The sequence below is a fragment of the Pan troglodytes genome, chromosome X, assembly GCF_028858775.2.
Source record: "Pan troglodytes isolate AG18354 chromosome X, NHGRI_mPanTro3-v2.0_pri, whole genome shotgun sequence".
Taxonomy (NCBI): domain Eukaryota; kingdom Metazoa; phylum Chordata; class Mammalia; order Primates; family Hominidae; genus Pan; species Pan troglodytes.
In genome coordinates this window covers 131,889,542-131,912,491 of record NC_072421.2, presented here as the reverse complement: position 1 = coordinate 131,912,491, position 22,950 = coordinate 131,889,542, and the positions used below count along the sequence as shown (strand labels likewise).

The following is a 22,950-nucleotide window of genomic DNA, read 5'->3' as shown; positions in this document are numbered from 1 at the left end:
TGGCTCATGCCTGTAATCTGAGCACTTCTGGAGGCTGAGGGAGGAGGATTGCTTGAGCTCAGGAGTTCGAGACCAGCCTTGGCAACATGGTAAAACCCCATCTCTACAAATAATACAAAAATTAGCGGGGTGTGGTGGTGCGTGCCTGTGGTTCCAGCTACTCGGGAGGCTGAGGTGGAAGGATGGCTTGAGCCCAGGTAGTTGAGGCTGTAGTGAGCCACAATCATGCCACTGCACTCCAGGCTGGGTGACAGTGCAAGACACTGTCTCAATCAATCAATCAATCAATAAAATAAAATTTTAAAAAGAAAATTATAGAAAAGTTGCAAGAAAAGCACAAATAATTCCTGTATATCCTTCACGAAGGTTCACCAACTTGTGACATTTTGCCCCATTTGCTTTATCTTTTCGTATATACACACACATTTTTTTCCTGAACCAGTTAAATTGTAGACATGACACTTCATTACTCCTAAATACTTCAGTATGCATTTTCTAAGAATAAGGATATTCTCTTATATAACTACAGTACAATGATTAGAATCAGGAAACTAACATTGACACAATATTATGTAATATTCAATTCATATTTACATTTAGCCAATAGTCCCCAAAATGTCCTTCAGAGCAAGGGTTCCCCCAATCCCGAATTGGCATCCAATTCAGGATGAAGCATTACTTTTAGTTGTCATGTGTCTTTAGTCACCTTTAGTCTGGAACAGTTCCTCAGCCTTTGTTTCTCAGGACTTTTTTTTTTTTTTTTTTTTTTGAGGAGTACAGGCCAGTCGTTCTGTGGAACATCTTTCAATCTGGGAGTCTCGGCTATTTCTTGGTGATTAGATCAGCACTATTTGCAACAACAAAATGGCAACCATAAAACCTGGAAACAACTGTCCAATGATAGGGAAATGGTTAAGTAAACTATGATACGTCCACAAAATGGACTATTATGCAGCCAATAAGAATGACAGAGTATACTGACCTGGTAAGATACTTCCAATTTTTAAGTGAAAAAAGATTATAACTTAATAGGTATGAACCTATTTTTTGTAGAAATGTCTGAAAGATTTTACAAAACATACAATTGTGGCCTACGGGTACTAGAATTACGGGATATTTAAATTTTTTATTTTTACTTATCTGTATAATTTATGTGTAATAAACATCAATTCACCTGTTAATAGTAAAAAAAAATACACTTAAAATGAGGCTAGCTTCTTGATTTTATATGTGAAGGATCACGGTGTGGAAAAGGGAATACAAATTACTTTTCTGTTAAAAAAAGAATAAAAACGACTTACTATTACGAACCAGCTAATTTCACTTACAATCACTTTATCTTCTATATTCCTTAAGACAATGCAGTGGTTTAAGGGATATCACCCCCATTTTGACAGACGGGGTGGTGGCTGAGGCTGAGAGAAGGGGAATGGTACCTTGCTTAGAGTTATCAGTTATGAGTGGCCAATCTAGTTTTCAAACCCAGGTCTTTCAGACCATAAAACCCTTATTTTTCTCCACCTCACATTGCTCCTGTGTAGCCTCCTGAAAGGCAGGGCTAGGAGAATCAACAGGTGGAAGTTGCAAGAAGTTGATTTTTTTTTTGAGACAGGGTCTTGCTCTGTTGTCCAGGCTGGAGTGCAGTGGCGTGATCATGGCTTATTGCAGCCTTGACCTCCTGGGCTTAAGCGATTGTCCCGCCTCAGCCTCCCCAGTAGATGAGACTACAGGCACGTGCTGCCATTCTCGACTAATTTTTTCTTTTTTTGAGATAGGGTCTCGCTTTGTTTTCCAGGCTGGAATGCAGTGGCATGGTCTCAGCTTACTGCAGCCTCACTCCTGGGCTTAAACAATCCTCCCACCTCAGCCTCCCGAGTAGCTGGGGCCGCAGGTGCATGCCACCATGCCTTGCTAATTTTTGTATTCCTTGTAGAGACATGGTTTTGCCATGTTGCCCAGGCTAATTTTTAAATTTTTTGTAGAGATGAGGCCTCACTATGTTGCCCATGTTGGTCTCAAATTCCTGGGCTCAAATGATCCTCCTGCCTCAGCCTCCCAAAGTGCTGGGATGACAGGCATAAGGAGGCGATTTTTTGAACAGCAGAATTGAAGAATTGTGAAATGGGCTGAACTCTCTGTACCTAGAAATGTTGCAGTAGAAGGCAGATGTCATTGAGGGATGTGGCAGAAAGGGCTCCTGGAGAAGAATGGCAGCACCATTTTTCAGCTGTCTGCTGCCTGACTCCATCTGGATATGGGGCTTGGAATCTTGACTAAAATTCTCCATATTTTGGTCTCACAACCTTTCATCTGGTGATTTTCACAGTTTCATAAGAAGGTATGTGTTTCAACGGTTCTTTTCTTGACTAGACAAGAATTACATATGTCTACATATGTACACAAATGCATTTTGGTTTCCCAATGCACCTCGAGCTTTGAGTTGTCTCTGCCATGTGGCATTTTTCATAAGCAAATTGGTTAATCACCTCCATTACCCCTGGATATTACTGGCCCCAACCTCCCACTTTTCTCAATTCTCTTCTACCCTTTCACCTCCCTGTATAGTTCACCCCACCCTTCATCTAGACATTTTACCTTTGCCAAGGAAATAGCAGAATTTATGTAGAGTCCTATTAAATTTCTGCAAGCAGGGAAGCGGGTGGGTAGATAGTTCAGGGAGGGTCCCAGCCAGTGAACTTTGCAACGTTGGTTTTATTATTAAATGTGTTACTTCTATTCTTGGGTCATCTGCAAGAGCAGATTAGCAGAGGACCAAACGACAGCACTTGGATTGTCAGCGACATCAAGTAGAGTCAAGATGTAAGATAACTGGCTGGGCGCAGTAGCTCATGCCTGTAAACCCAGCACTTTGGGAGGCTGAGGTGAGAGGATTGCTTGAGCTCAAGAGTTTGAGACCAGTCGGGGCAACATACCAGAACCTCATCTCTACAAAAATTTAAAAAAAAAAAAAAAAAGCAGGCTGGGCGCGGTGGTTCACGCCTGTAATCTCAGCACTTTGGGAGGCTGAGGTGGGAGGATCACAAGGTCAGGGGTTCAAGACTAGCCTGGCCAATATGGTGAAACCTCGCCTCTACTAAAAATACAAAAATTAGCCAGGTGTGGTGGCACGCGCCTGTAATCCCAGCTACTCAGGAGGCTGAGGCAGGAGAATCACTTGAACCCAGGACGTAGAGGTTGCAGTGAGCCAAGATCACACCATTACACTCCAGCCTGGACGACAAGAGCGAGACTCTGTCTTGAAAAAAAAAAGGGCTAGGCGTGGTGGTACATGCCTGTAGTCCTAGCTACTTGGGAGGCTGAATCAGGAGGATTGCTTGAGCCCAGGAAGTTAAGACTGCAGTGAGCTGTGATTGTACACTGCACTCCAGCCTGGGTGACAAAGCAAAACCCTGTCTCAAAAAAAAAAAAAAAAAAAAAAGAACTGGAAAAACACCTATTGGTTTTCGCAACAGTCATTGGTAAACTTTGCTGGGGCAGTTTTTGTGTAGTTGAGAGAAGTGAAGGTGGGGAGACAGAAGTGAGTGCAGTGGGTTGATGAACAAATAATAAAAATAGAGAAATGGAGATATCAAGTGGTAACTTGACTTTCAAGAAAATTATATGAGGAGAGAAATGGGAATTATATAAGAGGAGAAAAGCTAGACTTGGGAACACAGGTACAAAGGCCAATGTATTGGGGGATGGGAGAGTCTTGGGTCTATGCTCACTCCGTTAATCCTCACAAGTCTATGAGTGAAATATGATTTCTATCTGCATTTTATTTATTTAGAGTTATTTATTTATTATTTTGAGCTCTGTCGCCCAGGTTGGAGTGCAGTGTTGCAGCGTCCGCCTCCCTGGTTCAAGCAATTCTCCTGCCTCTGCCTCCGCCTCCCGAGTAGCTGGGATAACAGGCACTCACCACCACGCCTGGCTAATTTTTGTATTTTTAGTAGAGACAGGGTTTCACCACGTGGCCCTGGCTAGTCTCAAACTCCTGACCTCAAGTGATCCGCCCACCTCAGCCTCCCAAAGTGCTTCGATTACAGGCGTGAGCCACCGCACCTGGCCCCCTGAATTATTTAAGGAAATCTCAGCTATCCCACCACTTTACAATAAGTATTTCAGTATGTATATCTAAAAGATACACTCTTATTTCTAGTGTTTTCCTCATGATCTTTAAAATCTCTACTACATCTATAGTAATGTTCTGTTTTATTTTTAATATTGTTTATGCCTTCTCTTATTTCCTTTTTAAACTTTAAATTTTGATGTAAGGTCAAACTTACAGAAATGTTGCAACAATAGTACAAAGAATTCCTGAATACCCTTTGCTCAGATTCACCAGTTTTAAAAAATCTTGTCCCACTTGCTTTATCATTTGCCTTCTCGCTCTGTCTCTCTACCGGTATGTGTCTGTATATATATATTTTCAGAACCGTTTGTAAATTGGAGCTATTGTTCTCCTTGACCTGTGAGTATTTCAGTGTGTATTTTCTAACAAAGACATTCTTTTACACACCAGAGAACAATCAGAAAATTTAGCCTTGATGTTACTACTGTACTCCAATCTTGACAACTGTTTCAATACCATCCTTTATAGTTACTTTTTTCACAGTCCAGGATCACACATTAAATTGTCTCCTGAATCAGGAAGAGTTCCCCAGACTTTGCCTTTCATGACATTGGCATTTTTGACGCATATAGGCCAGTTGTTTTGTAGAATGTCCCTCAATTTGGGTTTGTCTGATGCTTCCCCACGAACAGACTCAGGTTATGCATTTTTGGAGGACTACCACAGAAATTATATTTGTTCTCAGAGCAGCATAGCAGGAGGTAAATAGCATCATTTTTTTCCCATTATTGTTGATGTTCTTTCATTATCCATTTACAGTGGTGTCTTGCCATTGTAAAATTACTACTTTTCACTTTGTAATTAACAATTTGTGGCTTAGTTTGGGGGTAAGTATCCTATTCCTCATCGAGCCTTCACCCACTACTTTTAGCACCCATTGATGACTCTTGCCCAAATCAGTTATTACTACGACTACATGTGTGAGCCACCGTGCCTTGCCTCTATCTGCATTTTAAAGATGAGATCATGGAAGTGGAGAGAGGCTTAATAAATTAAGCAAGCTTCCATGGAATTTGAATCCGGGCCACCAAAATCTAGAGTCTGCACGCTTATGTTTGTAATAGTTTCTAGGTACTATAATGGGAAAGACAACTAGGTAAAAAGGACAGAAGACTGATGTGGAGAACCTGAGACCAAATGCCAAATGTCTGCGGTGGCATCAGTCTGCATTGTTGTGGTTTTCTTTAGCAGGTCATCTTCCCCAGATATAAGAGTGGGGTGAATTCTAGGCATGGGGAGGTAAAATGAGAGAAGTGGGGAAGCTGAGGTCAGTAGTATCAAGAAGTAATTAATGGACGGCTGGGTGCGGTGGCTCACGTCTGTAATCCCAGCACTTTGGGAGGCCGAGGCGGGTGGATCACCTGAGGTCAGGAGTTTGAGACCAGCCTGGCCAACATGGTGAAATCCTGCCTCGACTAAAAATAAAAAATTAGCTGGGCGTGGTGGTGCACGCCTGTAATCTCAGCTACTCGGGAGGCTGAGGGAGGAGAATGGCTTGAACCTGGGAGGTGGAGGTTGCAGTGAGCTGAGATGGCACCATTGCACTGCAGCCTCGGCAACAAGAGTGAGACGCCGTCTCAAAAAAAAAAAAAAAAAAAAAAAAAGTAGAAACCACACTAGCTTATCAGCAATAAGAATGGAGAGGATGGATCCAAAAGGCAGAGTGGTAGATTTTGTGGAACTTAGCAAGTGGATGTGGAAATCCAAGTAGACCAATTGTAACCCTACTGACTGATGGTGTCATTAACAAATAGATAAAATTCAGCTCAGGACAACTTAGTTTGGGACTCACATTTGGGTAGCCACCAGATTGGGTAGACATGTCCAGAAGAAGTGTTGAGACTTAGCCTGAAGCTGCAGTGAGTGGAAGATAATCATGTGGAACACACAGGTGGCAACTGTAAGCAGATCGTGGTGATAGGGAAGAATAATCCAAGATGGCAAAGACCAGAACCAGGTGACACTTATGTTAGGGGTAGGGAGAAGAGTCAGAAAAGGAGTGGTCTTGAAGGGGTGGTACAGATACGGGAACTAAGGAAAGAGAGTTTCCCGGAAGGCATCAAAGGAAAAAAAGAATAAAGTTGTGACTGAAGTTTTGCATCAATCTTTCTAGGAAGTGGCCTATAAACTGTAGGGTGCATTTCCAAGTTCCATGCAATGGTGTGTCCCCAGTTATTAAATGCTCCAAAGACCACAGTAAAAGCTGCCTAAAGTTTTTCTCTCCTACCCTGCCTCTTTGCTAAGCAACATACGTTTTCTTTAATGCTTTTTTCCCCCCCTGCATCCCCAGCACACTGGCTAGCTGCCCTAAGCTGTTTGGGCACATGGAATAGGTTGAAGCGCTTAATAACAATTCTTCTAAGGGACGTCCAGAAAGAATGTTGTATTTAAGGATAATGCCAAAATACCAGCTCTTTGATCTGGAACTTTCAGAAACTGCTTATCTTTTGTGCTTGCTCTCTAACCAGGAACATATGAGAACAGGGTCCAAATAATTATTGCTTCCTGGTAATACTAAATCAATACTAAATATAGAACATAAGCCTATTGGGCTTAAGGATCAGGAACGTTTGAAAATAAGCCTTTGTGTTAAATTGTCTGGCTAGCCTCTGAAATAAAAATAACAGCAGTCTCCATGACTGCTACAGTTCTAAGTTACAAACCTTTTTCAATAAAATTGTTGCTTGGCTAATGTTATAAATACTAATTAGCGCCAAATGTGATTTTGAGAATTTTAAAACTAATTTTCATGTAGCATTAATTCATCCTTCACTACATTCAATTTATTCTTTATTTTAAAACTTCCATGCTGACTGACCAGCATAATTCAGTACCCATGTTATTTTTACCAATTTATTTTCAGACATGCAGGTGACTGTTGCTTGAAATTGCTAAATGACAAAAATAATAGCTCATTTTTGGCAAATGAGCTGAAAGTATCTTGACAATTTTTCTGATTAGGCTTAGATTTTATTCATAAAAGGACAAAACAACTACTTGAAGTGAAAACTTCAGATGATTTCATCTTGTTTCATGTAACTGACCATTTGTTAGGCACAGTCATAATTTTGGGAATAAGAACCATCATATGACAGATAAAGGTCATAGGAGTTCTTCAACAAAACAGTACACAGCCCCTTCAGGTGTCCTGAACTGAGCTACATATGACTCTGGACACCGGGCAGGTCCATCTGGAAACAACAGACAGTGATGAGCAATCTGTTACTTTTCAGAAAGCAGGAAGGGAAGTGATTCACCAGCTACTGCTGTTAATACATACGAAATAAACCTTTCAATTTAGCCTTTTCACAAATGAAATGTAGTGCCCCATTTCTCAATGATGATTCATATGTCACTTTCAGATATAGTCTATATGGGTTTTACAATACAATCAAACCCCATAGAATTTTCTGGAGTGTGTGTGTTTTTTCCTAAAGGCACCACACTTAAAAGCACTCTTCTGGAATGGAGAAGTGGGCAAGCTTAATCCCTGGAATGGATGGGTAATTTTTTTTTTTTTTGAGGTAGAGTCTTGCTCTGTTGCCCAGGCTGGAATGCCGTGGAGCCAACACGGCTCACTGCAACTGTGACTTCCCAGGCTTAAGCGATCCTCCCACCTCAGCCTCCTGAACAGCTGGGACTACAAGCGCATGCCACCACGTGTGGCTATTTTTTCTGGTTTTTTTTTTTTTTTTTTGTAGAGATGGGGTTCTCACTATGTTGCCCAGGCTGGTCTTGAACTCCTGGGCAATCCTCCTGCCTCAGCCTCCCAAAGTGCTGGGATTACAGATGTGAGCCAAAAATGGACGGCTGGCAATTTTTATCAAAACTTTAAATGTACATACCCTTGACTTAGCAGTTCTACTTCTGGAAGTTTATCCTAAGAAATTACTTGCATAAAGGATATATGTAAGGCTGGAGAGAACAATTTCAGTTCATCCATACACTGAAATACCATGGAGCTATTTAAAAAAAAAATTGAGAAATCTAGAGGTACTGACACCTTGTAATGTTGTTCAAGTAAAAAAGACGAGGTGCAGAACTGTATGTATGATTCTATTTATGGTAAAAATATTCTATTTTTTATGCATGATTCTATTTATGTTATGCATGATTCTGTTTATGTAAAAAAAGTGTTTATGTTATATATGTACAGAAGCATTTAGAAGAATATGTATCAAATACTTCTAGGGAGTAGACTTGTACAGAAGGGGGGGTTTTCACATTTTGCTTTATATACCTTTGTATTTTAATTTTGTAAAATGGCTACATAGCACTTTAAAAATTGAGATAAAATTAATATAAAATCCACTCTTGCCGGATGTGGTGGCTCACGACTGTAATCCCACCACTTTGGGAGGCCGAGGCAGGTGGATCACCTGAGGTCGGGAGTTCGAGACCAGCCTGACCAACATGGAGAAACCCCCGTCTCTACTAAAAAAAAAAGAAAATTCGCCGGGCACGTAATCCCAGCTGCCTGTAATCCCAGCTACCTGGGAGGCTGAGGTAGGAGAATCGCTTGAACCCGGGAGGCGGAGGTTGTGGTGAGCGGAGATCGGGCCATTGCACTCCAGCCTGGGCAACAAGAGCGAAACTCCATCTCAAAAATAAATAAATAAATAAATAAATAAATAAATCCACTCTTTTAAAGGGTATAATTTATGATTTTTAGTATATTCACAAAGTCGTGCAACCATCAACCAGTACCTAATTCCAGACATTTCACCACCCCCAAAAAGAAACAGTATAACCAATAAAAGTCATTTCTCATTCCCCCATGTTTGCAGTCCCTGGGAACCATTAATCTGTATTCCATTTCTATGGATTTGCCTCTCTGAACAATTCGTATAAATGGAATCATACAATATGTGACCTCTGTGCCTGGCTTCTTAGCATAATGTTTTCAAGGCTCATACACACTGGCATATGTATCAGTAATTCATTCCTTTTTATGACCATATATTACTTTAATACAAAATCTGTAAACAGGTCTGATTTTTAAAACACTCAGAAACAACTTACCCTTCTGTACCAATTACTTTATAGAAACTCAACAACAACTCTAAATCCAGTCTCATATAAAAGCATAGTTTCTGTCTCCCAATTCCTAATACTGTCTTCAATATCTGGTTTCTCAGGTTCCATTTAAAAGGCTACCCTCTCAAACAGTACTCTTGTTTTCATTGGAATATTATCGTTCACACAGTAGAGCTAGCTAGCTCTTTGCCCAGCTACATTTTATTTTCCCTATCTCCCCACCACTGCCCCACAACCAGCATAAAAACCCACTTACAGCCACTGAGAGGTATAGGCAAAGGTATAATTTGGATGTTTACGGATCTGCTGTCTTTTGACAAGGATGCAGGTCTGGCTGACTGACTTCAGTACACTGACCGTATGTAGAGCATGTCTGCTATCGTGTAACACTTTCCAAATGCCACCATTAACTTGTACAGTAATTGGTTATTTTATAGTTTTCATCTTCTGAATAAAAATCACAAATACATTTTTGCTTTACATCATTAATATTCAGTTACCTCACTATCTGAACAAGGCAGTATTATGTAACATTGGTTGATGTATAAAGCACCATTTTGCCTACACAACTGAGGACTTAGTCTAATATGTAAATGTAAAAGGGATTGGGTTTTTCTCTTAAAAAGATAAACTAGCCATCTGCTGGCCATAGAATTTTCCTAAGAAATTCTACCAGGTCCATCCTTTGGAGTAACCTTAGCAATTGCTGGTGACTGCAGCTGGAAAAAAAAACAAAAACAAAAACAAAACCCAGCTTAAATAGTTTCAATTAGCTAAAGAATAGCACATAACTCCCCATCTCCATATTTTTATGGCAATTAAAATGAGACTTTAAAAATTGGTGGCAATTAAAATGAGACTTAATAATGGATTTTAAACACACACAGGCACATATGTGCCAGGCACTACTAGCTAACATTTGCAGTGAAGTACACTATCCTATGTTCCTGAGTTAATTAGAACATGTTACTTGATTTTTTCCCCCACTCTGCAGGTTAGGAATTGTGTGTATGGAATCAGCATATCCTACTAATTACAACTTGATTTCTGCCCTGGATGTGACAAACCTCAATATATGAGCACTGTACTAGAAGCACACTGTCCATGGTAATGGGAGTACATTTAAAGATATAAGGTAAAATCCCTTTATGACAAGGATATTAATCCTGCACCCATATTACCAATCTGATAAATAGTACTAGGAGTTTTGGTTTATTTTCAAAATAACCTTCTAACTAGGTTTCAGAGGATCTGATTTAAACGATGGGCATCTGAACCATGTAATAAAAAAACCAAGATGTAATGCAGTTCGATTGTACTTACAAGATTGCAGTTTCTCTCCATGATAAAACTTTTATATTGTGAAACTTTGAACTGAATTCAAATTCACACTTTTTTTCCTCCCATACTTGTTTAATGAAAAGTTATTAAGGCATTTTACTCTGAAATAAAGCAAGACTAAAAGGAACACAATACTATTGCTGTTATCAAATAAGCTTCAGTATACACTTTCACAAAAAAGACAAACAAATATGAAAGTCATAAGTCATTTATTGAATGAATAGTATATGCAAGAATACCAATAAAAGGAAACTAATACTACAAACTACAATTTTGAAAATAAAGCCAATATAACAGGAACAAAATATACATAACATGAGAGGAATGTTTGATTTTTGACCCATAATGCATTCCTTATCTTTACAATTAACCTAAATGTCTGTTAGAACAAAACTGTATACCTTGGTCTAACTTCAGCGCTTTTTTTAAAAAAAGCAACAACACTCTAGAACACTTTTTCTTTTGCTTTGAGATATTTGAGATTCACACATTTGTTCAAGTACACAGATTCTGATTCAATAGCAGATCTACAGATCTTGTTATCTCTTAATATCTTGAGTAGCATGTACTTCTGAGCAAGTACTATCTGAAATTCTAAAACTGCTGATTCTTGAAATAAAATTTACTTCAGTTGTGGGTTTTTAATAACTTGAGATGAAAGTGAAATTCACCCCCTGCCCCCCTCCCCCAGGAACAAAGAGCTCTTCTTAAAAGTATAGAAACTCAAGTCTATCTTTCTACTCTAAAGAACATTTCCTACTAACATTTCTGGTAAGGCAATAAATGCTCCAGAATAATCTTCAATATACGCTTGCAAAGATTACACTGTTTAATATCAATAACAAAAAACAAAACAAAAAAAGAAAAAAGAAAGAAAAAAGACGCTTCAAAATTTCAGGCTAAAATATGCATAAAAGACAGTAACGGCAGTATTTTTTGAAATGATGTAAATGTTATATACTTATCAAATAATGTCATGCTTATTAAAACTACAGTTAAGGACTTAAGAGATGTACAGTAAATACACTGCTGAGGTCCATTTTTCTAAATATTAATACCACAATGTAATTACTACCCAGAAGATGATGATGCTACTTGGGAACATAAGTACTGTACAATTTTTACATTGTAAGGCACTTTTACTCAGCATGTGACGAAAACATGATTAGAGAATCAAAACATTGGAGGTTTACAACCAAACATGATTTTTCATGTGAATTCAATTTACATTTGAATTTTTAATGCAAGATTGTTTAGCCAATCACACCACAGTGAGAAAAACAGGTAGTTAGCCACTTATCTAGCCAACCAAAAGGTAAAGTGCTATTCTGGTTGCTAGTGGCAGAAAAAGGGCTGAAGAAACCCATACAAAGTCATACATTTTACTACATAACAAATTTATCAACTGACAGCTATAGTATTTGAACTACTTTATATAATTATTGACTGGCCATGATTACCCCCCGGCACCTTCCATTTTTCCTAAAAAAAAAAAAATGATTACAGTAGTTGTCCAAAAATGAAGGAGCTCTGTTGTCCCATGGGTAAGTCTATGGCACACAATGTAAAAAATGATCTAGACACAGTGATTTAAGGATTTTAAAATAATGATTTTCAAGCTGTTGTAAGGAAAGAAAGTACAGATCCTTTGGGAGAAGTCACATAGCTTGGTAAACAAACATCTAGATCTGTCCTTGCACTTCAAGTCATGAATTTTGAAAATCACGTACACACAAAAACCCAATGGCATATTAAGAGCAAAAAGAGAAAACATATAGGGCAACCCACTACTAAAGCTAGTTTCCTTCTAAAAATAGTAAAAGATGGTTAAAATAAAAGCAAGCATTGAGTCCCTTGATTTAAGTAAATGTGTGAATACACACTTGACAAACGTGATCTTAAGGGACTCGCAGTTTAAAAAAAAATCAGTCATTAAGCACAGTGTAATTTTCCACCTGTTACATTTTTTAAATGCTGCTCTATCAGCTGCAGAATATCTCAATGTACAGTCAAGTTAACATTATTATTTCTTATTTAAAAATCTGCTTTATTGTGGTGGCTTAATAATTCAACTAGTCAAAATCCCTCCCCTTGGTACTGAGGTGCTATGGTAGTATCAGGCAGACCACAACTAAAGTTATTTGGTTTTGCCATAAAGAAATGCATAAATGTGCTTCAGCAGGTAAGTGGAAGAAAATATCACTACCTAGAAATGCCAGTGTGAAAATCCTTTCTAAAAAGCTGGGTTCTTAGGCTTTCAAAAACAATTCTGACAATCGATAAAACACCACCAAGCCCTACAAGAAGAAAAGTAGGGCACAAAAGCCTATTTTATAGATAACCAAAGCAATGACTGAAAACATTAAAATATTAAATAAAGTTTCTAAAATAGTGGTCACAAAAGTAAAAATAAATACTGTTTTATGCAAAGACTTTTTTACTCCTACAGCACATGAGACCTCCTTACGTACTTTGCGCCAATATGTGAAGTGTTCCACACAACAGGGCACTTGAGAGGAACAGGTTTCGGACATGGTGTCTGAAGTCCTTAGCAAGCGGTAACCCTTTCTTTACATCTTAAAAACGTTTAATTTGCTGTTGCCAAATGTTAGTTTAAACTTGAAGGACTCAATCATTTTGCCAGAAGTCCTTTGTATAACATGGAAAGAGAGGAGGTGTGCTGTCAAGAGAATTTTGGCAAAAGCACTGGAGCTCATAGCTTATCATTACCAGTTGCCTGAGTCCATGCTGGTCAGTGATAACAACTTTAACAGGAACCAAATGAAAAGCTTTAGCATACTTCTTGGAAGAGATTTTTAGCATGTGCTGTCAAAGTCAAGAGAAAAAGAAGGTTCTCTTCATTTCTAGCCTCCATTACTTGAGTATGAAAAAAAAAATCCACAAATTACCATGTGCTGCCACCAGTGGCATGTTTGCATTGTAAAGGAAAATTTGCTTATGCTTTCCTTTGAGTATGGATCCACTAAACAAACTTAAATGCTCTAAACAGCAGAGCTTTGTTCAGTCCAGAAATATAGCTTACTTCGTTTCGTCTGCTTTAACTGTTGACACTATACACAGGGTTAATAGTGTTTCAATTGCTTCCCAGAAACTGCAAACTATAGCTACGTAATACCAACATGTCAAACTCAGCCTTCTAGTGAGGGCTCATAAAACAAACAAGACATTTTTAGGCAGTTCAATGAAGGATCTAAGAGTTGGGCAGTAAAAAGTTACAAACCCTTTTTGATTTTAGAAAACAGTGAAAAAAGAATAGTAGTTATGGATGTCTTATTCATTCCCAGTTTTCTAACTCTGTCCCATGAACCTGTTTAAAAGATGATAAAAAAATGTAAAATACGATGCTTGAGGGGAACACAATCAATATAATGTTATTGAGGAGTGTGAATATCTTATTGATTTGACATTACAACTACACTTATTGATAAAGCAGATAGCTTGTTTTTATGGTTACAAAATCAGCTAGTTAAAAAACAACTACTATGCAAGCCTACAAAATCCTCAGCATTTTAGTAACATGCTCTTAACTAAACATAATAGGATTAAAAAAAATCTTACTGCATACCATTACTTCAACATGTATATATCAGTGTGTATTGTATCCTGACAACAGATCCCATATAATTAACTTTCATACCTAGTTTCCATTAAGTTGCTGCTGAGTTAGTTGTTGCTGATCAATTTCTACTTTTCCTCGGCTTTTACTCTCTCGTTCCTCATCTTCTTCATCTCTCTCATCATTTCCACTATGATTTTTACAGTATAGTCTACAATGATGAAAGACAAAAATCTCAAAATGCTTTGTCACTGCTGATGAACATTCCTGCCAACATTAGTGGATGAGGCTAGTGCCCATTTAAAACATGGGTTTCCTCATCCACACTTTAAAAAATACTCCCCAATTAGTTACAGACCCATTTTTATCTAACAGATAGGAAAACACACTATTATTGAGGTAATACAAGTTCATCTGAAACAAAATCTCTGGTTTAGGATGACAGTTATCATAAAGCAATTCCTCATTTTGCCCAATGAGATTAAAAGCAAAGTTTTGGCCAACTTAAAAATACCAACCTTCAGGTATATTGATGAAATAATCAAATTCTATAAATTTGTTTCATATATTTAATTTAAAATCACATTTCAGGAAATATATATTCTATCTATACTGCTGCCTTCTGCTCACATTTGATGAAACAATTTTACTCAAACTCTTCAAATGGTTTTTCATTATTAGCATCCTAGCCTTCACTGGAATACCTACATGAGCCATCCAACAGTTTTCCGGCACTGCATTTGGCTATGTCTCTTTTAATCTAGACTGGTCCTTCCAACTTCTTGTTTTTACACAACACTGACTTTTTAGGATGAGATTAGACCAGACAGTCTGTCAACTGTAGCAAATTCTGGACTTGTCTAATTGTGGTACTGTTTTATTTGGTTCTCTCTCGCCCTGTATTTCCTATACACTGGGAATAAGGTCTAAAGGCTTGGTTAGCTTCAGGTTCAGCTTTTCTTTTTCAGTCAAGACACTCTGTAGGTAATCCTGCATATTTCAGGAGGCATCCAATTTCAAAATGTCCTGCTACTGGGTGACACTATGTTTGATCATTTGGTTAAAGTAGTGGTGATGACCAGCTATCTCCATTGTAAAGGGAGGTTTTCCCCTTTAAATCTGGAAAGTTATCTCTGGAGTGCTAATTTGATATCATGCTTGGTTCTAACCTTTTATTTGGGTATACAGATTGTATATTTAAAATTCATTAGGTTTTAAATAAAAATCGTAATATAGGTGATTTGGACAATCAAACAAGGGCAGGCTGATTTGAGCTCAGTTTTTTTTTTCTTTTTTTTTTTATTATACTTTTAAGTTCTAGGGTACATGTGCACAACGTGCAGGTCTGTTACATATGTATACATGTGCCATGTTGGTGTGCTGCACCCGTTAACTCATCATTTATATTAGGTATATCTCCTAATGCTATCCCTCCCCCGTCCCCCCATCCCACGACCGGCCCTGGTATGTGATGTTCCCCACCCTGTGTCCAAGTGTTCTCATTGTTCAATTCCCACCTATGAGTGTAAGGCGATTCCTCAGTTTTATGTCTATTATACATAAGACGACAATGAAAGAATGCTTAGAACATGTTCACTGGATGCCCTCTTGTGGTCAGCAATAGATGAAAAAAATCATCTAGGAATTCACATGTTACAAATAGATTAACTAAACTAGGTCTATTATTTGAGTAGAATAAAAGGCAGGGGTGGGGTTCAGGACACAGTGGACAACAATAACAACTGACTTTAATCTAGTTTTGTTCATTATTTCTCTTTTTAGTCTTAAAACATTTTCAATAACTTTCAAAAAGCTAGGGAGAATTTGTACACTTCAAATACTACACATTGGGAACTACCTCTTTTTAAATTTTTAAATCATGAGTTTAAATATCAAGAGTGAGATTCCTACACAATGGCACCTACGAAGAATCTTCCCATAAAATATAACCTGAATCTAATTAAACTTCTGAACCAACCTCTAGTTTACAAGAAATGGGAGAGAGGGATAGACACACAAGTTAAATGGCATCATGAAATGGCAAAGAGACAAATCTAGAATGTGGGACTTAGGACAATTTATCGAGGCTCTTCAATAAGTAAGGGGACAAGTATGTCCGTATTTAGACTTAAGAGACATATCAAATGCAATGGATGGACCTTGCATGTATCCACATTTCAACAAATTAAGTCTAAAATGAGATTTTTTTTATACAACTGGGCAAATGTGAAAATGGATTGGGTATAAGATGATGCTAAGAAATAATTGTTAATTTTACAAAGTGTGATAATGGAATAATAATTATATAATGACAAGACATCTGGGATTTTGCTTTAATATATATACTTCAGGAAAATAAACAATATACTTTAGGAAAATAAACAATAGATAAAGCAAGTGTGGCAATAACTTGCTAACTGCTGATATGAGGACTTGTTATACTATTCTGTTTTTGCTTACATTTGAAAATCGTCTTTTTAATAGGAAGTTCCCTCTAACAGGACAAGTGCTTTGTTGTTGGAGCAACTTTTAATTATTTTATGGGATTATTTTTTACTTGCAGAATATTTCCCATAGGCCCTTATATGGCCTTCACTAGTCTAGGTGCTAAGGTTACAGGTGTCAACTGGTCAAACAAGGTCCCTGCTGTCACAGAACTCCATTTTTTATGGTGGGAGGCTGACATTTTAAAAAAATCCATATTGAAATAGTTAAAAATACAATAAAGACAATAAAACAGGATAAATATAAATAAAAATTATTATCTATCCCTCCCTAGTCTTTCGAATAGGAATACAGTCAGGACCCAGAAAGGGCTGGTAAGGAAGAAAAGCCATAGTTAGGAGACAGGGAAGCCACTTCATTCAGAAATATTCCTCCCTGCATTTCCTCTTATTTGTCCCTTCTTCTCTCCCCAAACTACCCACCTATGGGCTCTCATTTGAACTCAGTTGTGTCTATCTGGAATCCACATTACAAATGGATTGCAGAAACACATCTCAATGGGAGAAAAGAAAAAGAGCAATTCAAATCATTACGGATCCAAGTACAAATATTTTTGTTTTGTCACTGAAATATGGTTGTCTAATAGCTAAAAAGCAAAAACAACCTAGATGTCTGAAAAAGGAACCAACAGAATAAACTGATATACCTATATGATGGAATATTATGCAATCATTAAAATGGATGTAGGCTGGGCACAATGGCTCATGCTGTAATCCCAGCATTTTGGGAGGCTGGGGCGGGTGGATCGCTTGAGCCCAGGAATTTGAGACCAGACTGGGCAACATGGTGAAATCTCGTCTGCACAAAAAAAATTAGCCGGGTATAATGGGGTGCCCCTGAGGTCCCAGCTACTTGGGAGGCTGAGGTGAGAGGATCACATGAGCCTGGGAGGTTGAGGCTGCAATGGGTTGTGATCGCACCATTGCACTCCAGCCTAGGCAACAGAGTGAGACTGTCTCAAAAACAAACAAACAAACAAACAAAAAACAAGATGTAAAATTGTTTAATGTCACACAAAAATGTCTCTGATATAGTAAGTGGAAAAGAGATTATAAAACAGCATAGATAAGAAAATCTTTTTTTTTTTTAAAGAAAGCAAACGAATAAAAGAATGGCTACCCCATAGACAGAGCAGCAGAAAATCTTGTTTTTATAAATACACACACATAATCACATAAACGTCTAAGAGAAAACATTCCAAAAGATTTAAAATTATTACCTCTGCATGGTAGAGTTAAAGTTGACATTAAGTATTTTTTCTCATCTATATTTCCATTTTTCTTCCAAAATGAAAATGGAAATATTTAAATGTTTTCCATTTAAAACTATTATAATAAAATCATCTAAAAGTTACATTTTTAAATACAATAATTCTCCATACAATCTGATTTTGGATATTTAAAATCAGCCTGTTATTTTAAAATGTTAAGGGCTACTTTAATAATAATATACTTCTCATGAAGATATTCAAACACCACAGAATCCTATCATGGAGAATATAAACTTGCCTCTTCTCCTCCATCCTTATGCAACTAACGAGAAGTAATATAACCATTAAGCTTGTTGAATATGTTTCTAGAGATTTTTCTGCATACACAAAAACATACACACACATATGTGGAAGGAGACCTTAAGGAGGGGTGAGCAGAAGGATGGTGATGTGGGTCTTTGATGACACTGAAAAATTGCCTACCACATCTGTATTGCTTTCCTCTGCATGTCTTTTAGGTGAGAAAGCAACCCTCTATCCTGTTAAGCTGCTATTTTTTTTTCTGTTATATAAGGTAAACACAACCATTAAAAGTGAAAATTATATCACATTTAGCCTTCTAAATAAAACTGCCAAAAAATTTGGATTTGATCAAAATTATACTAAATTTATACATTTGGTGAGAATAGGTGTCTTTTGATGCTGAGTTTTCTATCAAGGAACATAATATATTTCACCACTCATTTCAGTCCTTTGTAAAATGTAATTTTTGGCCAGGCATGGTGGCTCACAGCTGTAATCCCAGCACTTTGGGAGGCTCAGGTGGGTGGATCACTTGTGTCCAGGAGTTTGAGACCAGCCTGGACAACAAGGTGAAATCTTGTCTCTACAAAAAAAAGCAAAAATTAGCCAGGCATGGTCACGTGTGCCTGTAGTCCCAGCTACTTGGGAAGCTGAAGTGGGAAGATCACCTGAGCCCAGGAGGTCGAGGCTGCAGTGAGCCGTGATCATGCCGCTGCACTCCAGCCTGGGTGACAGAGTGAGACCCTGTCTCCCCAACCACACCCCAAAACAAAGCTTTGTGTGTGTTTTTTTTAAATGGAAAAAATTCATCTTTAGTGTATGTGTGTTTGGCAGGGTATGGCAGGTGGTTTTCCTTTACATTTTCTAACTAGTTATTACTGGAATTGTTTTTTAAAAGTCATCTCATATTCAGCAATCTTACTGAGCTCTTACTAATTTTAATAAATTCAAAGTTGATTCCTTTGAATTTTCTTGGTAGACAATGATATGAATAACAAATATTGATCATTTTATTATACACTTTTATTTCTTTCTTTCTTTTTTTTTTTTTTTTTTGAGACAGAGTTTCGCTCTGTCGCCCAGGCTGGAGTGCAGTGGGGCGATCTCGAAGCTGGTCTCAAACTCCTGACCTCGTGATCTGCCAGCCTCGGCCTCCCAAAGTGTTGAGATTACAGGCGTGAGTCACTGCGCCCGGCCTTCTTTTATTTTTAAATTGAGACAGGGTCTCACTATGTTGCCCAGGCTGGTCTCTACTTCCAGGGCTCAGGCAATCCTCCAGTCTGGGCCTCCTGTATAGCTGGGGCTACAGGCGTGTGCCACTTTGCCTGGCTAATTTTTAAATGTTGTGTAGAGATGGGGTCTCACTATGTTGCCCAGGTTGGTCTCGAATTCCTGGCCTCAAGCAATCCTCTTGCTTTGGCCTCCCAAGTGTGGGATTATAGACGTGAGTCAATGCACTGGGCCTCTTTCTTTTTGTCTTGCATCAGCTTAACCCTCTAGAAGAATGTTAAAAGTCATGCTAGTAGTTGGCATCCTTGTCTTCTTCCTAATCTGAATTAAAGTATAGTCTAATGGTTCTCAATTAGAGGGGAACGTAAGAATCACCTGGGGAGTCAGAAAAGTGCATGGTTTGGGCCCCAACCCAGACCTACTAAATTTAAATCTCTACAGGTAGGGCTTAGACATGAACATTTTAAAAGAGGGCCTTATCCACCCCACAGTGATTCTGAGGCTCACTCCTGGTTAAGAACCATTGCTCCTTCACTTTAATAATAAATAAGTTATTTGCTGTTGTTTTTCTCATAAACACCTATTAAGATTCCTAGCTTACCAAGAGCACTTGTTACTTTAAAATTCAGAAATTGATGTTGAATGTTATCAAATGTCTTTTCACCATCTATAAGGAAGGTGATAAGATTATTTACTCTACTAATTCTAATAAATTATATTAATATATTTCCTAATTTTGAACAGTCTTTTTTCTTTCTATTTTTAAAATTATATAGAGATGAGAGTCTCGCTTTGTTGCCCACACTGATCTGGAACTCCTGGCCTCAAGCAATCCTCCCACCTAAGCCTCCCAAAGTGTTGAGATTATAAGTGTGAGCCACTGTGCCCAGCCTGAACAGTCTTTCAATTCTTAGAATACAGAGCTGGATTTGATTTACTAATATTTTATTTAGAATTTTTATATTTATAAAAGTGAGATAGTGGCTGGGCATGGCTCATGCCTGTAATCCTAGCACTTTAGAAGACTGAGGCAGGGAGAAGGCTTGAGCCCAGGAGTTTGAGACCAGTCTGGGCAACATAACAAAACCCCTCCTCCTCCTCAAAAAACAAAACAAAAAAAATTAGCTGGGCATGATGGCATGTGCCTATAGTCCCAGCTACTCGGGAGGCTGAGTTGGGAGGATCACGTGAAGGCAGAAGGTCAAGGCTGCAGTGAGTCATGATCACACTACTGCACTCCAGCCTGGACAACAGAGTCAGATCCTGTCTCAAAGCAAAAAAAAAAAAAAAAAAAGGGAGATTGGTCTACAGTTTGTTTGTTTTTCTTTTAACGTATCTTTGTTAGGTTTGGTACCACAGTTATGTAAGCTTTACAGAATGAATCAATAAGTTTTCCATCTCTTGCTATGTGCTGGACCTCTTAAATAACATTGGGATTATTTGTTCCTTAAAGGCTTTATAGAACTCACTTGAAAACATTTGTGCCTTTATTATTAAACAGAATTTGGCAAATTTTATTATACAGCATAGCGCCTTATGTAGGCACCCAAATGACTTGGTGACTGCTTGTGTACATTGTCTTTTACACAGAATACTAGACCCGGAAGTCATTGGTTTATTGCATTCTAGGCATGTGAGAGTAAGGAAGTGCTTTACAACTCTGGATGGCAAATCAAAACTTCAAGAGTCCCTACCAACTTATACTCCAGTCGATTAAACACATGGAACCATTACAGATATACATTAACACCACCTAGCCCAAGGCAGCACAGGTAAGTGGAAGACCCATAAAAAAGAGGGTGACCCCCAATCCCAAATCTTCATACTTTCCTTTTTCACCATCTTCTCAAGAGAATCTTTTGCCTTCTGTCTACCATATCCTATTCTAAGCTACCAATAATTCTCACCTGGACCACCAGCACTAGCCTCCTAACACATCTCCCCATGTCCACCTCTGCTTCTGTCTCACCCGGGGCTCTTGCATATGCTCTTCTCTCTGCCCAGAATACCTCCCCCCACCAAGGCTCACCTTTGTCCTTAACATCTCAGCTTAAAGCTGAGCACTATTTCCTTCAGAACATTCTTAAATACTCCCCACTACAGACTAGGTTAGCTCTTCCTTCTTATACGCTCTCATAACACTTTGTAACTTCTTTAGAACACTTACGCTGCTATGTTGTAATTGCATATTTGGCCACTTAAATAATAGGTCTCTCCCAATAGACTGTAAGCTTCATGAGGAGAGTATATGTAGTGGTTTTTTTTTGTTTGTTTGAGATGGAATTTCACTCTTGTTGCTCAGGCTGGAGTTCAATGGCACAATCTTGGCTCACTGCAACCTCTGCCTCCTGGGTTCAAGCGATTCTCCTGCCTCAGCCTCCCGAGTAGCTGGGATTACAGGTGCCTGCCACCACGCCTGGGTAATTTTTGTATTTTAGTAGAGACGGGGTTTCACCATGTTGGTCAGGCTGGTCTCGAACTTCTGACCTCAGGTGATTCACCCGCCTCAGCCTCCCAAAGTGCTGGGATTACAGATGTGAGCCACCGCACCCGGCCCAGTGTATGTAGTTTTGATCACTGGCATATGCCCAGCTTCAAGCACAATGGCTGGCACATAGGAAGCCTAACTAATATTGGATGGATGAATGCTAATCCAGGGATATGTAGTCAGAGGAAAATGCCAATTGTAGTACTCATTCCTTACATAATGTGCTCAGTATTCTATACTTAACTAAACACCACTTAAGAACAGAGATTGAGTAAACTAATGTCATCTATTTAAGGACGGTTACTAACATCTTTAGGGAAATAGACAACTGTTGTTTTCTTACTTGTAAATTCCTCGTGACATATTTTCAATGTATTTAGCTTTGTCTTGTACTCCACAGTGGTAATGGTAAGTCTTAACACAGGCTTTTATTTCACATCCAATAGTAGCACCAGGCTGACTGCAAAGTGTACATTTCTGTATAAGGAAAGAGAAATAATCGTAAGCAGTATTTCAAGAAAACAGCAGCTATTTTCTATTGAAAAAGAGTACACTGAAATTATCACATAGCATATAACTGAAATAATGCTGCAACTTAAACCATACTTTGATAAGCCCTCTAATATTGTCATCCCCTGATGTTTCCCTTATTTAACATTTATAAACTGCCGGCTTATTAGAAAAACTACTGACCATCCCAGGTCTGACATCTAAATGTAGATAAGATTCTCCTCAATGCTGCCAAATACACAAAAAGAATGATGTTGTATATCTTAGTGGTTGGCTTCTTTTCTTCCCTAAGATCAGATCCTTTCCTATTATGATTAGGGGAAAGAATAAGAAACCAGAAAAGCAATCCTCCCACAGAGGAATCGCTACCAGTAGACAAAAGTACAGAGGGAGACTAAAGGGGCTGAAATCTTTTCAAGACTTCTCAGTTTGGCCTAGATAAACCTTGCCTGAAGAATGTTCGGAGATTAAAAGGTACCTGTTGAAAAGGGGGTTTCAAGTCAAATAAGTTTGAAAAAGGATAGGTTAAGCAGATCACTTTATTGCAGGACTTCTCACAGCCTTTTCTCCAAGGGAGGGGGCACAGAGTAAACAGTTTTCAAGTTTATTGAAAT

At 38.4% G+C, this 22,950-nt stretch overlaps 1 protein-coding gene across 6 annotated transcripts in view; it reads right to left on the bottom strand.

Moving 5' to 3' along the window:
* Positions 1–10,705: 10,705 nt before the first annotated feature.
* PHF6 (PHD finger protein 6) overlaps positions 10,706–22,950 on the bottom strand; it is a 55,619-nt gene continuing 43,374 nt past the window's right edge. For all 6 annotated transcript variants that reach the window (XM_003317700.6, XM_009439653.5, XM_003317701.7 and 3 more), the window contains 3 exons: positions 22,170–22,303; positions 14,172–14,301; positions 10,706–13,841 (listed from right to left, as the gene is read on the bottom strand). In XM_003317700.6, coding sequence (XP_003317748.1) covers positions 14,172–14,301; positions 22,170–22,303 — 264 coding nt within the window. In that variant the 3' untranslated portion in view covers positions 10,706–13,841. The remainder of the gene's footprint in view (positions 13,842–14,171; positions 14,302–22,169; positions 22,304–22,950) is intronic.